The 17,319-nt window shown below is 44.1% G+C and overlaps 1 protein-coding gene across 7 annotated transcripts in view; it reads left to right on the top strand.

Annotated features, from left to right (window-relative positions):
• LOC135913307 (uncharacterized) overlaps positions 1–17,319 on the top strand; it is a 568,389-nt gene that overhangs the window by 465,881 nt on the left and 85,189 nt on the right. For all 7 annotated transcript variants that reach the window (XM_070541258.1, XM_065445900.2, XM_065445902.2 and 4 more), the window contains 6 exons: positions 5,256–5,409; positions 7,806–7,915; positions 8,625–8,757; positions 10,300–10,494; positions 14,468–14,587; positions 15,383–15,560. In XM_070541258.1, the coding sequence (XP_070397359.1) occupies positions 5,256–5,409; positions 7,806–7,915; positions 8,625–8,757; positions 10,300–10,494; positions 14,468–14,587; positions 15,383–15,560 (890 nt within the window). The remainder of the gene's footprint in view (positions 1–5,255; positions 5,410–7,805; positions 7,916–8,624; positions 8,758–10,299; positions 10,495–14,467; positions 14,588–15,382; positions 15,561–17,319) is intronic.

Here is a 17,319-nt window from a genome sequence, read left to right on the forward strand (position 1 = left end):
GGCGTCAACTAGGAATATGCAACAACTATATTAGGAGGAGATTATAATCGTATAGTTTCTGTAACAATAGCATTGATGGTTCTGCACAGTACCGTTAAGTTTTGTTGTTAACGTTTCTTTTTATTTGTAACGAATATAATAAAAATTACAAATAAATATGTTATTATTAGTCTCAATGTTGTAACTGAGTGCGCCGCATCACCTCTGAGTGCATTACTAGCGCAATAGAATAGTTGGGCCTCAGTTTGCTTCTAGAAGCTTTTTATAGTGGTAGCTGTTGAAGATTTGTCACTATACTTTCAGGTACTTATTTTTCATTGTTTCTTTGAAATGAATCTGTCGCCGTTTAAAAATACAAATCATTTACATTTTCTTTTTTGAGTGAGCCCGGGTCCAGTTTGCGATATCCAAAGGCTTTACTTACGACCCGCAGAAAATTTCACAGCTGGTTGCTGTCAATCAGTTGTTTACAGCAATTGCTATCAATGGCTCCTCGCAAAGTTAAAGCGTTACGTCGCTGCTGTTCGTTGGTACTCAATTTCGTATACGTTGGATAAAAAAACAATTGTGTTTTGGTCATCTAAACCTGGGGGCACTATGTGATGCCCAAATAGATTGGTCCAATTTGCTTTGTAGTTAAAATCTGAATTAACTCTTTCATATCCAACTGCATTACCTCGAGTTTGTCTTATGCTTTGAAAAAGCATCTGCAACGTGACATTCAAGTGCATTGCCTTGACCTTCATGCTTGGTATCGATCGCATGGCGCTAAGCGTTATCCTAAGTATATTTCGTGGTTTGAATTAGGGTCATTTACGCTTTATCTCAAACATGTTATCCGAACTCTATTTTTCATGGTTTCTAGTTGCTTCCACTGCGTTACAATGATACGTGCTATATTTAGGAAAACTGTGTGTCATAGATTGTAAACGTAAAAACATAAAATTTAGGTAAGGCTGCGAACACTTCCGCAACAAAATATGAATTTCTCTTGTCTAGCATCGAAGACTCCGTGACGTCAACTATAGTGAATAAGGCGCATTACATCGACTTGTGACAATTTCAATCGTATCTAGAGTGTGTGTAACATCAACAAGCTGTGTCACGCAGGAGCCTGACTTTACAGTAAACCCACATCATAGGGCGATAAAATTATCGTCATACGTGTCGTTCAACACTGTTCGGTAATATTTACCGGTACATAGATTCGTAAATCTCATCCTACTAAATGAGGAGTACCGTCAAGACGAGGACGAAGTGACCCGAGTACCGGAGGAGAAGAACAGAAGAACAAAGAACTTCGATAAAGTTGAGGAACCTTGTTATCCGCCGCCGTTGTAGTCTCTACATTTGGCGCAGTCGCAGTGGATTAAAACTAGTGCGCGTTCAGAAGACTCGCAGAACGGGGAGGTTGACATACCGTGGAGATAATTTCCAGACAATCGAAGCTAGCTCGGTTGGCAACATCATCCTGTACCATGCCAGGAGGGATAGAGTCGTAATTGCCGGAGAACATGGAGGGCCGCCAAGACGAGGGCGCAGTGGTGGGAGTGCCAGAGAAGAAGAGGAGAGGAAAGACCTTCAATAAAATGAAGGAAGGAACGGTCTTATTCGCCTCCGATCGAGTTTTTTACACTAAATCTGAACGCGTTTTGTTGCAATGGGCTTAATAGAAGAGTATAACCTTCTGCCGCGACCATTCACACGGGAACAAGTATTCTTTTACTTATTATTTTGTCGCAAAGGCATCCACTAATGTAAATCAGACCACATGGCTGGCTTTCTAAACTTTACGTAATAGTACATGACCACGTACGGCCTGAAGATTCCTGAGCAGCTCTTGTAATGCGTCATGCAAAGACAAACTAACGCGAACACCACGATATGAAAGTTGTTTAATATTAAACTTCACAAGCTGTACATTATTGACGAACTATTTGAAAGATCTTCGATATCCAATATCATTCTCTTCTTATTCTTTGATTTATATTGAATTTGGTCTGCAAATGCCGTTAGAGCACCCCTGGTGTGCAGCTGTATTCACTACTTGACATCCTAGTGCGGTACCTTACGTTTGTCTTTGTTCAAACCTGAGGCCATACATCACATTTAATTGCGTTACCTCGAGTATTGAACCAAGCTCGTTCATGTGACATCCAAGTACATTGTCTCAAGCTTCTGTCGTGGTTTGAATCACGACATGCCTCAATATGCCTCACCCACGGTGGTACAATAGCACAGGTGGCAAAACGACCGCCGCATGCACATCTCCGCGGCTCTCGAGTTTCTGTGCCAGTCGCCACGTAGGGAGGCGGCCTTACAGGCCTGGAAATACGCTTGCAAGCTTTTGTTGCGCCAAGAAGGTTTGTGACGTGACGATCGTAATTTTTTGCGTTTGCATGTTGATTTTGTAAATTATAGAATTTAGAGGCTTTCAATCGGTGTTGAACACAAAAATATGTGTACTAGGTTGTACTGATCGAACTTAACAATTACAAGTAGGCGCGCGCAATGTGGACATGACCGACACAGGTCGCCGATTGTGGGCGACGCGCGTGCATCTTTCTTTTTTTTTTGGAAGCAGGGAAATTCTGCCGGTGACTGCACAGTGTAAAATGCATTTGCCTTCTACGCCATTGTGCATAGTATTTAACTTTTACACAAAGTTGCTTTACGCAAGAGCTGTAAGTAAATTGTGCTTGGCTTCGTAGTCACATGTTTATTCACTAAAGAAATCAGGAATCAATTCTCTTGGCGACATGATACATAACTTGTATACGCTTACAATACGTTATAAGTGAATAAGTGTTCAATGTTAAATTGCGGAACAAAAACAAACGACGTGGAAAATGACGCGCTCCGATTGCGCACAGAAAAGCAAATGAACACGAGCGTTTCTACTCCTATTGTTGCGGAGCAGTAGTTTAAAACAGTTTTGACAGCTTACTAAGTTTTCTTTCTTAGTTTCGTCCTGGGGCTTTAGATTTCTGTATTGGTGCATTCTAAATGACACGTAATACTGCAGCAGTTTAGGCATAATGGTTTCCTTGTGATCTTCGACGGGATAATTATTCCCATGGGGAACGCGGCAGCCGAAAATTAATTTTTATTCCAAGTTGCCCCTGATAAACGTAGGCTTTAAAAGCAGAGGTCTCCAATTTCGTGGCCAAAGCTTTGCACATAATTTCATTATATTTCTTTAAAGTAGAAGCTCTCGATCGGCCTGATACCAAATGTGAATGCACGGTGGCCGCCGTACCACACTAACCATTTCCGCTGTATATTATTGCAAGTTCATTTCGGAGCGGGGCACTCTTCTGATATTTCGAAAACAGTTCCATTTTGTTGGTCTTTATAATGCATATGTAATGCGTACACGTCACTTTTACATGGCGAGCTTCAAGGTTTTCTGACGTCGCATGGCAGACGGGCAATGTGGAGGCAACTCGAAAATATCTCGACCAATTGCGGGGGCTAATGGCAAAAAAGCTGTATAATCGTAAATTATTATTGTTCTCTCATTCGTTCTGATCGTGCATAACCAGTGTGTACACCTCGTATAAAAAGGTGAGCTTCCGTGGTTTTCGTGATGTCCCGTGACATAACGGCGAAGCTGGTGTGACCCGACAAATGTTTGACCAATCGTAGAGTGCTGATTGCAGAAATGTAACAGAAAAGTTTAGAATAGCTTTACGTTATAGCGACCCAGGTCAGCCTCAGTGCACACTAGATGTTCCGAATGGCTCACACTGAGTTACACGGGTGTGATCTATTCCCACTTTCTTCTTTCCCATGCGCGTTCGCTCCCGGTACCGTTGAAGTCCTGGTGCTCTGCACCTAATTTAACGCGAAGCTTTCGCAGGGTTCTACCTGGCACTTCACATAAGTAAGATTTTGCCTCCCATTATTTCGGGGTTCTTCAAAAGAGTTGAAGTGACTTATGCTCGGTTATAACGTTGGCTCCTGAGCCCAAGAGCCAGATGCTCCAACCAGGCCAAAATCGCACTTTTGTTTCTTGAAGGCCACAATCGCATGCGTATTGCTCTCTTGCCTACTGCTTCCCTCGTGGTAACGGCAACTGGCATTTTTTAGGCAATAGGCGCGGGTTTCGTGCGGCGCAGCACGAGCAAGAGCACGTGCGGGTGCAGACCAGTTAGCACCTGGCCAGACATGTGCCACTGTCGCGTGCACCACGCTGCGTGACAACGAATCACTTGGCAAAGCAACAGCGTGCCAGCTTCTGCCATTCCCCCCCCCCTCCCCTGCGGCTAGTGGGTTGACACACTGCGGGACTTTATCGCATTTCGTGTTGGCCCGGGAAGCTGTCGTGTTGTTACTTGGCCATAACCAAAAATAAAATCAGTCGCCATGAGGTCCCCATCCGCGTGCTCCTATCGTGCGCATGATAGCCCCACACACACGCAATTGCTGGTCCCTACAGATTGTGCAGTTCCATTTCGGAATGCTTTGCAGAACTTCAAGCGATGCTCGATAGACAACTAGCTGCAAAATTCTTCGCAGAGCGTCAATGTCTGCGGTGCGCAGGATCTGAGCTGAATAAATACCTCATCTGCTCGTTCCACCAGTGCCTGGTTGTGTCTGAATCGGCTACAACATAAATACTGTGGCGCCATTGCTTTAGTTGGTTGGCCTGAGAATACTAACATTCACTTAAGAACGTGTCGAGAATATTGCAAGAAAGCGCGCTTGTGCTGTCGCTGGTTCGTGCTCTGGGTGAAGCAGAATGTTGTAACAGAAATAGTAAATTCATCGCTGACTACAACATATGTGATTGCCTTTTTCGTAGCCCATTCACAACAAAATAAATCGTGCGTGATTTTTTTTCATAATATTCTGGCAAACAAATTACTTGCATTTCTTTTTAGGTATAGCCATGCTGTCTTCTGAGATTAAACTGCACACAGTTGCCTCAGTATAGTAAACAAAGAAAGTAAACGTTTGTGAAGTTTCTGCGCAAAAATATTTACATAATGTTCTGCGCCGTCCCTGCGCTTTGTTTTACACTTAGTTATAAAAGTTGTAGAGAGGAGCCCTATTGTAAACCAAAGTGTACAAGAAGTCTAAAGGTGGAATTCATCAAACAAAACTCGCGCTGAATGCAATGTACTGCCGACGAATATACAAAGCCTATGTTTTCCTATTTTTCACTAATTATCACATAGCCCCACATCTGCTGTGCCACAATGTTGGTTTCCCTAATTGTCGCTGCTTCCTCTTTCTTTACCTCTCTTTAGCAACCGTGACAAAACGAAACGAACACTGCATGAACCTGTCGGTGCCAAAGTTCGGGATCTGTGGGAGCGGGGGATTTCTCTTTTTGGATACCTGAACACCTCGCCTTTCTACATGGATAGATATAGCCTCACGCAGATGCTTCTAAATATAAAGGTAAGCCACTTTACGCTTTATTCACGTCTTCGCGTGCGCAACAAGTGGACGATTTTACAATAAAATAAACGAGAAATCACCAGTGATATTCAGCAAGCACAATATCAGCGTATACGCGAGCAAAGTATGGACTTGCGCTGCACATGATCCCAAAAATTCAAGTGCTTAAGACAAATTAGTAATATTGCGAAAGGGATTAGTACAGAAGACTCGAAAAAGAGAAAGAATGATCAAAATTTATGTAAGATACTGTCATGTTGCGGAGACGGATCACAATGTGACACTGTCACACCTGTGAGCATATAGTCTGATTATTAGAGGCGAAACTGTGTCCAGAAAAGCGAGGGCCACCCGAATTACAATAATGGCAGTGAGCACTACACTATACAGTCGTCGGGAATCAACCTGATTTGACGGATAAAGTATGTTTGCTATTTATTAAAGTTGTTCCAATACCACTTTCGGAATTTAGTTATAGAAACTATTCGAGAAAAGCGACCACCGTAAACCAAACTGTATATCAAATTATTTCTGACTTAAGTGAAAGAAAATATGAGGTGTGTGCGGAGTCCATTTGGCAAAGAAATCAGTGTTCTATACATTGACATATCGGCGCAATAATACCCTTCACGTTTAGATGCGCGGAAAACTCAGGAGCATGCAAGTGATAAACAACTTCAAATTATCTGGCTCCACATGGCAATGAGAGTAAGCAAACAAGAAAATGGCGATACAAGATGCACCTATAATGTGTTGCGCTTCCCGAAGAAGAGAACTGCGATGCTACAGCTCCTCGTATTTTTGCAAGTATGTTGGCTGTGTAAATCCGAACAATTTTGTTTACAGATATTTAGGTGTAAGCCGCTGTTATAGAATAACAGGAAATTTTAAAGAGGAATTGTCTGGCCTGTACGTTCGATCAGAAAATAGAACCGTTGTGTAACAAGCGCAACTATCCTGCAACATAATCTTTCGCACGACCCCTAAGGTGGTGCGAATCTCTGGTTCTCCCTCGAGACTCTTTAAATGTTTGATCCCTTTTATATTTAAATAGCAAATATTTGACAAAATGGTATAAATTTTGAGTACGCATAGGATGGCAGGCACTAATCGATTCATTTTGAAAGTTTTGAATATTTGCGCTCCATACAATTTATGCTTGTATCACCGTAATGACATTCCAAATTCACCTCGTTGGAGCTGACGTGATTTCGATATTGTACGACACAATTATCGTCTGCGAGAAGCTGCATTACATAATATTCTCGCTGTAGGATCACTAACAACACTGCAGAACGTTTAATGCAATACGGGCGTCTCGTGCAGACCGATACCTGATAGTGATAATCCTGTGAAAAACGCCCATCGTCAAAAACCAAACCACCTGCGTGCGACAAGTGGACGCACGACACGTGGACCTAACGCTGGTAGCACTTTTAGATGAAAACATTTATACTACAAAGGAGTTCATTCAGATCGATTATTCTTTTTTTGAAAATCGAGTGGTCTGCTGCTTCACAAAAGTTCGCCACTGTTATCAAAGAGCGTGACAACCATATCTTATTGCAGAATCCATAATGAAAGGTCTTATGAATAAATAAACAGCGGGAAATGCAGATACGGTTGTGTTCTAATTTACAGACTTTCAGCAAAATGTGGCTTCGAAAGCAAAGTCACAAGCTCTGCCTCTACCCTCTCGCGACGCTGGGACAGATGCATAGATCTGAATAGTTCATTGATTACGGAAGTGAGACTATGTAGATCCCCTTTTAAAGTTATTGTGTCTTCACCGTACTTCCGACGCTTTGCGTTGAAGGGAACGTGTCCGGGTGCATAAAAAAACTTGCAAGAAACTGTTCATTGTAATTTACGAGACCCTGTCGCTGCGTTATTGCTCTTGTTGTGAAGGCCCCACCAAGCCTGGCTCGGCTTTTGGCTTGATTTTATTCTTTAATGACTCCGCGACAATTATCTTGTGCTTTCAAATTTCAATTTCCTCCGCAATCTGTGAGGTTGTTTTTCGGTGGCGGAAGCACTGCAAGACAATTTGAACTGACTGACTCCTAGACGAAGATGGCCAACGGAGTTTAAGGCAGGTACCAAGTCTTATGTGCAGTGTTGCCCTGCAGCGTCGCCCGGTATCTGCGAGTGCATTCCACTGCACGCAATAATCAAGAGCTTATTTTTCTCTCAATACGTTCTATGGGGCACTGACGCTGCAGTGAATAGGTCAAGGATTGCATCTAGGCTCAACCTAAACCATGGTCTTCGCGTACAGAAACATGGACACATGTGCGGTAGCCGGTGTCAGTCCGTCCCAGATACGTTTAAAATGGCTGCCCAGCATGGTGAACGCTACAAGTAAAATGCCATATATTTTTATTGTCCATGCGCAGTCAATCGCGGAGCTGCTGCGCCCAATTGCTATCGGCCGGCCCTTCTTCACCGTGTTTGCAGCAGTGGCATCCGGGATGACAGAAGCTTCTCGTCTCTCCAAAGTCATACAGTAAGACTTCATTTATTCTTTATGTTTTGCTCGGATATCTGAAAGAGGTCACTAATCAAAGCCTCTAAAATTATGTAGTCTCAGCTTTGAGATGGATGGTATTTTACTGACCCGTCGCTGCCATGTGTGGTAATGGGGTTGAGAGTTTTCCAAGTCGTCCTTTTACGGCTTTTTTTCTCACCCTCCTCCATGGTCATTGGGAAATAAAGCTTCATTCATACATTCATGTTTCGACAACATAATGAAAACTATAATGGGGTTAGGGCTCGTTGGAAGTGCGCTTTGACGGTATGCCAGCGCGGCAGATAGTACGACTAGTTGCGTTGTCTCACGCGGTTCGCATCACCGGTATGCCTGAAATACGCACTCAGGAAATCTAGCGAGAATGGTAATATGATCGGGCCCGTGAGACCTCTGTGGTTTACAGATTTTGACTTAACGGATGTTCGGATGCGATAAGAGGACGAACAGTTTCCTGGTTTATTTTTGACGCCATTTCGTGGACAATATATCGCATCGCTCGTTTATCGCCGAATGGATGGTCGCACACAATGATTTTTGTCATCGTTGACATCACCGCGATATTTTCTATGTTCTTAGAGTAGCAAGTTAGTGGTTAAAGCTCTAGTATTGCTGCCTTGTGGTGCCTCATCGAGTTGGAAGGCAATCAGGTGTGCATTATTTGTGATATGATTTTGCTTGCTTCCAGAGAGACGTACACGCCCGACATCATTGTCCCGCTCGGTCATTACTTCATGGAAGATAAGGACTGGTCCCAGTGCCTGACCATTCCTCCTACGCTTATCTACGCCCCTCCTTACAGGGCATACTACTACAGCTTGGTACGGGAGCTACAGACTGCTTGCATCTGGCTAGAAGTGCTTGGCATAATTTGGTTGTAGTGTCCCCGCATAAAATGAAAATATAGTCGCAGAGGAGGAGAAACGCTGCTCCAAATTAGCCTTCCGTAGGCCCCCATGTGCATCCCTCCCTATACGAAAAGGACCGCTCTATTAAAGAATGTAATGAAGCAAAAATATTCATTCCTGTGCTTTATACGTAATGACAAACGTTATCATGCTACAAATATCTTTTTTTTTTTCAATCTTGAAACCATTACAGGGCCCGTCATTATCTCTATGCACGAAAAGATTACTAATAACCAAATACAAGCCGCATTTGCATGCATACGGTAGAAGTGTATCGTACTAGCTTGCCGTATCGCATTCCACTGATGCACCTCCGTTTACATGTATGCGCATCTCACTGGCTGGCAAGCTAGAGCCGTCTGGTGTCACATTTGACAATGAGCCCCCTACTTCCGGTAAACATGCTTCCGCTGCCATACGGCCGCGCTGCTGGTTGGTTGGCCGGATGCAATCCCGCAGCTAATGCTTTCCCATAATTCCTGATGCGATACGGCTTACTAGCGAATTACCCCGTTTACATAAGATGCGATACGCTTGAAAGTCAATGCGATACGCTTCTGTCGTATTCATGTAAACACCGCTTTACAGGCTAATTAACATTCAAAAGCCTTGAGGCTCCGGCAGCCATCAATGATGGTCGTTGCCATCAAGAAATCGATGACAACATAAGCTCTCACATAACCGGCGACAGTGAACTAAACTGAATATATATATATATACATATATATATATATATATATATATATATATATATATATATATATATATATATATATATATATATATATATATATATATATATATATATATATATATATATATACAATCGTCTGGCTACCACAAAGTCCCATGACATATACTGTGGTTCTCTGTGTGACTGCTGCACCACATATATTTTGTGTAGGTTGCGGTGCCACGTTACAGGAAAGTTTGTTCACTATTGCCCCATTTCGCACTTCGCTACGTGGGGCGAAGGCGCGAACTAGCAGACGTACAGAAGGAATGTGTACAGTATATCGATGACACTGGAAGCGTAATGCAATAATTAATAGCAACTCTCGTTTCGACTGTTCATATTTCTGTTTGCGTGTGCGTGTTCGCGCCTGCTTTCACCAATTAGCCGTCTCACGAGTGATGACTAGAATTTAACACGTCGCAACCAGACACAATCTTTGGGGACAATTGAAAAACGTGTCCCAAGCGTACGTGCGGTGATCCGATTCTTCACTAATAGCTGTCTTAGAATATCCTAATTGTCTTTGTCGGGGACCAAAGTCTGAGTTTTATGTGAGATTCAATAACAGTGAACATGTCTAGCCCCCGAGAACATGTCTAGCTTCGGGCCGAAGGCTGCCGCTTACTCATTCAGAATATGCGTTTACCGGCGTAAGTGACGTGCAAACTAAAGCTGTCTCATTTACACCATGACGTTGCCCGATTTATCACCTCTTTCAGACTACCGCACACGACGCAATCAAGCAGATGGCTGATGCCGGGATGCACGTAGTAATGGCACCGTCGGTGGCCATGTTTGGCCGTTGGTACAAGCCTTACTATCCGGACCCCAGCGACAGACCCGGCCCCGGCAACTACACTCTGTTCCAGGAGTGCGACTTTATTCCTGCATACCAGATGGGCAGCGTGGCAGAGGTAAGACCACTAGTTTAGAGTGAAAAAGACCCGGAACTAACAGGCACATATAGTATGAACTGGTGACTGCAGATACAAACTTAATGTATATTATGACGTCTTCTCCACAAAAAAAAACAAGAAAGAGAGAGAGAGAGAGAGAAATATGAATGCTTTCAAAAACTAAGAAAGCGACATTAGAAATAGAAATCAATCAAGGTCAGGAAAACAAAAAACGCCCGATAGCCTCTAAACATGCTCAAGATACGCAACATACTTATCGTGCAATTATGCAAAGCTTACGACACACGTTCGACCCTTTTTCTTCCTCCCTCTGTCAAGAGTGGCAGGCACCCGTGAAACCAACAAATAACGAAGGAGTTCATCTTTTGTCGGAAAGAAAGATGCTCCGTTACCTCGCTTCGCCAAGCGAACCTATAGATAAGCGTGTAGACGTTAGTCTATAACACACTATAGACGTGAATCTACAGGTTACGTGTAGACGTGAGTGTGAACGAGGATGAGGGCTTGATGGTTTTAGCATAGAGACGTGAGTACGAACAAGAAAGGAACAATGCGTACGAGAATAATTTTAGATCACAGGGAGAGAGAGAGAGAGAGAGACAGCTTTATTCGTCAGAGTGGGGATCTAGTTCGTGGGCTCCTCAGGAAGGCCAGATGTCCGCCAGGCGACGCTTGACGGCGATCTCTTAAGCTCGCTCCGCGGCTCGGAGTTGCGCGTCCGGGGTGGAGCAAAGCAGCACTTCCTCCCACGATGAAGGCGAGGGAGAGACCAAGCGATCGGGGGGAGAGGGGCTCCCCCTCGCAGTCCCAGAGGATGTGACTGAGCGTAGGTAAAGCTCGCCGTACACGTGGCAGTACGGGCTTACTTTATCCGGGCAAACGTACTAATATACGTATACAGGGGTTCGGGTATGAGTGTGCCTTTGATCTGAGCCAGGTGATCCCCTGCCGCTTGTTGAGTTTACTGTGCGGTGCGCGCCTAATTTTAGACACGCTTCAAAATAAAAACCAACCAGCCCCTTTGAACACACTTAGACATGCTCTCTTCGCGAGTTTATAGGCAAACGTAAAGTGCGAAATGGAAAATACAATGCACGTCCTTCAAGACAGTTTTGTTGTTCGTAATTAAAATGCCTGTGACATTGTTAAATGAAGAAAGCGACCTTCCCTACGATTTGGAAGCGGTTTAGAGACCGCGAAATGCATATACCTCTTAAAGCGAGAGCTTACCGTCCTATGCACTAGCTTATTCCTGTTCCTCAATTTATGTCGTTTTCCTTTCTTTGCTGCCTCTTGCTTCTTCTCTTTCTTTCTTTCTTTCTTCCTTCCTTTCTTTCTTTCTTTCTTTCTTTTTCCATAGTAGTTGGATTGCTCCACGAAGCTCGGTGACCACCCCCTCCCTAGTAATACCATCATGTTGGTGACTTTACGGGCACTTTGAATGCATAAAAAATAGAAAGAGACTTATCTCTTGTACTGTTCGCGGGATCCCTTTCACCCATGCCACATGAACTGCAGGGAAGCTTGGTTGGAAACAGTGGGCCTAATTCGGTCTAGGGAGAGCCAAGGGTCGGCTTTCGCGCATGGATTAGGAAATTGCATCGCGCAGACGTGGTACGAAGCGTTTCCTCCTCGTCTCCGCTGTGCGCCTGTGCGTTGTGAAGTGCTAGCACGTACGGCCATATACGCCCATCGTACGCGCGCGTAATAGCTCACTGTCTTTGCTCACTTTGCAAGTCCACGGGTGACGCTGTACAGCCATTCCGCAGGCCAGAGTAGATCGTCTCTGCACTGCATGTAAATAAATGTCGCTAGACGTTTCATTTGTCTGATGCACCTTTGGAGCATGAAATAGCAATATGAACTTGAAATTTAGTAACTGTTCTTGGCAGCCGCTCTCTCGGTCATTGTCTATTCACTGTTTGTGGGTGTTAGTGTTATTTGAGTAGCCTGTACAATACAGGCAGTTTATGCCTAATGACGGGGAAACTAAAGTCGCAGTTTCGCGTAGATGTGAATCGTCGATTGCGATAGCCAATTACTGGACAGATGGCTATACGAAGTAAGGACAGTAGTTTTATGGGCTGTGTACACTTGCAAAGCATATCCACACTAACTAAATCAAACGTATGGTGTCGCACACGCACAATCAAACGTAAACACATCTCGCGCTAGGACCGTGGAAACTCGCTGCCAAAACGCTGCAGTGAGGAAACGCGGCAGCAGCAGCGAGCAGATTGACCTTCGTGCAGACGCTCGCATCAACGCGAACTAGTTCGCGAAAACACATCGCAGCGCGGCCTCTGTGCCCGTCGCAGATGGCTTTCAAAGTAAGCGGCCCGGCCCTGCGCACGCGGCCGCGCGGAGTGAAACGCGACCCCCTTCCCTACTCTCCCCCCGAAGCCTTGCGCGCAACGGAAGCTGGCGCGCTTCCTCCCCGCTCCCGTCCGTTGCATGCGCGAGAATTAGCGCCGACCGCCGGCTCGCACACTTTCACTCGCACATACAGCATACGGCGCGCAGCGACAATTTTATCGCCCTTGGACTTTATGCGGACTCTCACGGCGACGCCGACGGCGAGTGCAGAAGTGCACCTGGTGTCCCCATATGATTGCCCCCGCAATAAAAGCTTATGAACATGAAGCGAATGTCGAAGCCATGGCACTGCACTGTAGTATTTGAGGCCCCGAGCACGTGGTGATCGCAACCCTCTGCAGCAGAGCGAAACACGTGCGTCAGGAGACCGTACGAAGCACATGAATACACGCGGATAAAGATGCACATGAATCTGTAACCGAACTAAGTCGTAAGAAAACAAATTCAGCAGATCCGACGAGCCCTGTTGGAATCTAAATATACAACGAAACCTACGAGGCAGTGTTCACGCATGCCTTCTCATCTGGCTCAAAGGTGCCCCGAACGAGGAGCAATGGCATGCAATGCAATGCTATGGCGGAGGAATGGAACGAACGCCTTGCACTCTTAGCGCTGTACTTCATTCGCCGAGTTCGGTATTCCCTTAAGGCTGAAGTGCTGCTGCTGTCGCCGTGCGACTGAAAAGTGAGCAATATCGTCAACGGCAAGGGCGGAGCCCCGATTTCTCGGCAGTCAAAATAGCACGAGAGACCAGCGTGCTCGGCGCTTACATAGCAAAGGGTCACTGCGTTTAGGTGTTTGTTCGCAGCGTTTGTTCTGCATACCGCTTTCTTTTTCCATGGAGTCATCGCTTGAGCATCGCTCAAGGCAAACCTGATGTCTAGAGACAAGCAAGTAAAAACGGCATTGCTCGAGTAGGTTACTGGTGTCCCATTTCTCAGGAGCTGCTTTGTCTTACACAATATTCAGAATTGCACATTCCTTTTTAGAATGGGTCGCGGGATCTGTTGCGGGAATTAACGAGGCGTGGTATATCGTTTCACTGTGCACCTATTTATTTACATGGCCGATGCTTTCATGACTGATTTGCATTACTGCTTACAGCGCTTCACCATTTATTTTACCTGCTAATTTGGATGGGAAAACAAGTTAACCACCACTTCAAATTTCGATTTCTCCATCTTTCGAAAGCTTCTTCATGGCTTACCTTGCAAGCAGAATTTAGTAGCTCCCGTATGCACATGGTTGGGATGACCTATATCACGAGGTCAGCCCTCTTATACGAGTACGCTCACTCACACTCATTGGAAAGGAGCGAGTGTGAACGTGAGTGAGCGCGAAGTCTGAAAGAAGTATTGGTTAGTCAGTTTGAGTGAGCATCCACTTAAACGGCCAACCAGATTATGCTGCACATGGGCTTGCACAAGTCCGCTATTCCTAGTCGCAAACGGCATATTTTTCAGGCGTCGCATATTTCAGGGTTAACTTAATCTTAAATATTAGATTATTGAAAATTGTAAATCAAGTTGTTTGACAATGGTTTTTCAAGTAGCTGTATATTTTTATCGTTCTTTATCGTATTCTTATCGTGCAGGTGTGCAAAAATGACTCCTTCTACCGCTACTACGAGTCACGTGCGCAGGCTGATGTTTATTACAACAAGAAGCTTCAAAGAATGTTCTTCTACGACAACGGGGATTCCTATCGCTACAAGGTATCTGCGGCTGACCGCTACAACTACTGGGCCTGTCCGTACTATATACCATCTCATAGCAGCGCGTAAAACGATGAGACAAGCATAAAAAGACATTCACGCACATGTTCAACCACACGTTGAGATGCATGATGACGAATAACCAACTAACACGAGTTTCTGGTGCGGTGTTCTACAGCAGCAGTAGAATACATTTTCCTGTAGTGAGTGAAAGACAGGAGAACAGCAAGGGACAAAGAGTGATAGTAGGACCCTCCCGTGTACGTGTTTGGTATACAAGCTTTTTCTTGTTTCACATGCGCCCAGCAGGCCTTAAAATCTACTAATCCTACAGCCGGCATAAAATATTTGAATCCGCGTCTGGGAACTCCTTTATTGTCCGTTAAGAATGCTTCCTTTACATGATTTAGCGCAGCTAGGGTGAATGGATTGACTGACCTAGCCGGGCATTGCGTTGAACACTTAACATATTTGTGTTGTCCTTCATATGCATGAACAAGATCTGTCACGCTCACCTTAGCAGTCACAGCTTTTTCTAATTTAATCCTTATGTTGCCATCTCTATTGCTTAATGCGGAGGTTGTGGCTTCGGTCTCCACCGGCGACAAGTTATCTTTTCGTCCCCTTTCATTTCTGTTTTCTTTATTATTTCCTACATTTCAATTTCAACCCCAGTTAATGTCCCCTCTGTTTTTCTTGGTTTCATTGATTAACATTGATTACAGATTAACAAAAATCGAGACCCTCAGTTCGCCTTCTTCTCTTGTTCATCTCCACTCTTCGTTATTTTTGCAGCTTTGCTACCTAAAGCAGACCCTCACTAATACCAAGTACGGCTTAGCGGCTTACGACCTCGAGTTTGCTGATGCAAAGAACACCTGTGGCCTTGGAAGCTACCACGAACTTCGAGTACTGCGAGAGTTGCTCTCTTTCTTCAACGCAAGCTACTCTAGCCCCCGTGACTTCGATAACTGTACGTTTCCGGACACGAAGTTCAATTGCTCATAAGGCTCGGCTTTGGCCATATCATTTAAAAAGTAGTCCAATACAAAAAGACCCCAAGAATTCCAGCTGTGTTTCAGCCAAGCTCACATTAGCAACCCATTGACAAACGAAGTTCAATGGTGACAAATAGATGCGTAAAAAATAAACGTGTTGACGCAGATACCTTCAGCTAGTTAATTTATAGAGAAGCTAGTCATAGGCACAAACTAGAATTGTGTTCAGCGTCACGATAAAAAACAAGTAATTGCAATGAAATACTTTTTAACACCTTGCGGAGACGTGCAAGCACCAGTCGTGCTGACACTGCTGTGACTTGATGAGGCTGCTCAATAATGTGTGCCCCATATTTACTATCCATTCTAATCATTCTATCATTCTAATGGAGATACGAGTAAGTGCTACTAATAAGAAGTAAACGTTAAACACCTAAACAATGTCAGATATTTTTAAAGCCCTTACCTTATAATACTGCAGTAACTATTACGCTTGCGTACGTAGAGACGATCTTTCATAGTTGTCATTTGCAACTCCTGCTATATAAGGCGACGAATGAGACAAGCGTTGTGCCATTTGTCATATTCAAATATAATAAATTATTTGAGCTGAATTTTCCTGCCCCTGTCTTATAATTTATTATCGCCTACGTTTAATGCTCGTAGCCTTTTCGGTCCCTATCTTCGCTTTCAAGGTGCCCGTAATTTGCTTCAGCAATCATCACGGATAACGAGAATGGTGCAAACACTAGTAAAAAAGAGTAGGACCATCCCGGTAGTCATATTCATTTCAATCTCATGGTCCAACTTCTGTGTTTTAGTTGAAAATACAATTCCGATAACGAAAATTGGTAAGCTTAAGAAAATAGAAGCACTGCAACTAACTTTGCACCGAGAAGAAATATTCCAGTTCTGTAAATTGCATTCGATTGAGCATGCAAAACGGGCAAATTTTATTACTTGAATTAGTAGCTTGCCTGAAATGGTTTCAATTCTTTCGACGGTTTTACAACAGTCCTACTCGCACATTCAGGTAAATTTCAGAGCAATGTATGTTAGTTCAAATTTGTTGGAATCAGATATCTATATACACTTTGCAGAATGATGATGCAATTTTCATTCATGATCTACAAATTTTTAAATTTCCTCGCTTTGCTTACTGAAATTTTGCGAATTTCAACCATCTTTAGGAGCAATTGACGTCCTAATGAAAAAACCTGCTTCATATAATGACTAAATTATAACGTTTCTTTCTTTTCAATTTAGCAACCCTCGGGCCCTATAACGTAAAACTATTCCAGTGTGTTTTTATTCCAATCTACTGACGTCAAATTCGCGTAACCGCCGATGCAAGCATCGGACGGTGACCCACAGCGTTGCCTTAACAGCCCAATCAAATGCCCTCTATTTTATAGGAGGTAACTTTCTTTGCTTTAAAAACGAATAACACTGCCTGCATTGAGCAGTTTTTCGTTTGTAATTGGCCGCCAGGAGACGAGCGGCACGCTCAAGTGGAGAGGGTTTCTATCGGGCCGAGGCAGTGCGCTGAAAATAGATAACCGCATGAAGAGGGTGGTGCCGTCGTCTACGATTGGTCTGCTTATGCTTACTTAACTTGCTGTGGCTGGTCGAAAATCGTGGCGGCGTGCAACGTAACGTTAAGAATGCTGCTAAAAAGGATCCTCAGCAAAGAGTAGGTTGCAGATCAAGGTCGTAAACGTGTAAAAAATGCTC

The sequence above is a fragment of the Dermacentor albipictus genome, chromosome 6 (assembly GCF_038994185.2).
Source record: "Dermacentor albipictus isolate Rhodes 1998 colony chromosome 6, USDA_Dalb.pri_finalv2, whole genome shotgun sequence".
NCBI classification, from domain to species: domain Eukaryota; kingdom Metazoa; phylum Arthropoda; class Arachnida; order Ixodida; family Ixodidae; genus Dermacentor; species Dermacentor albipictus.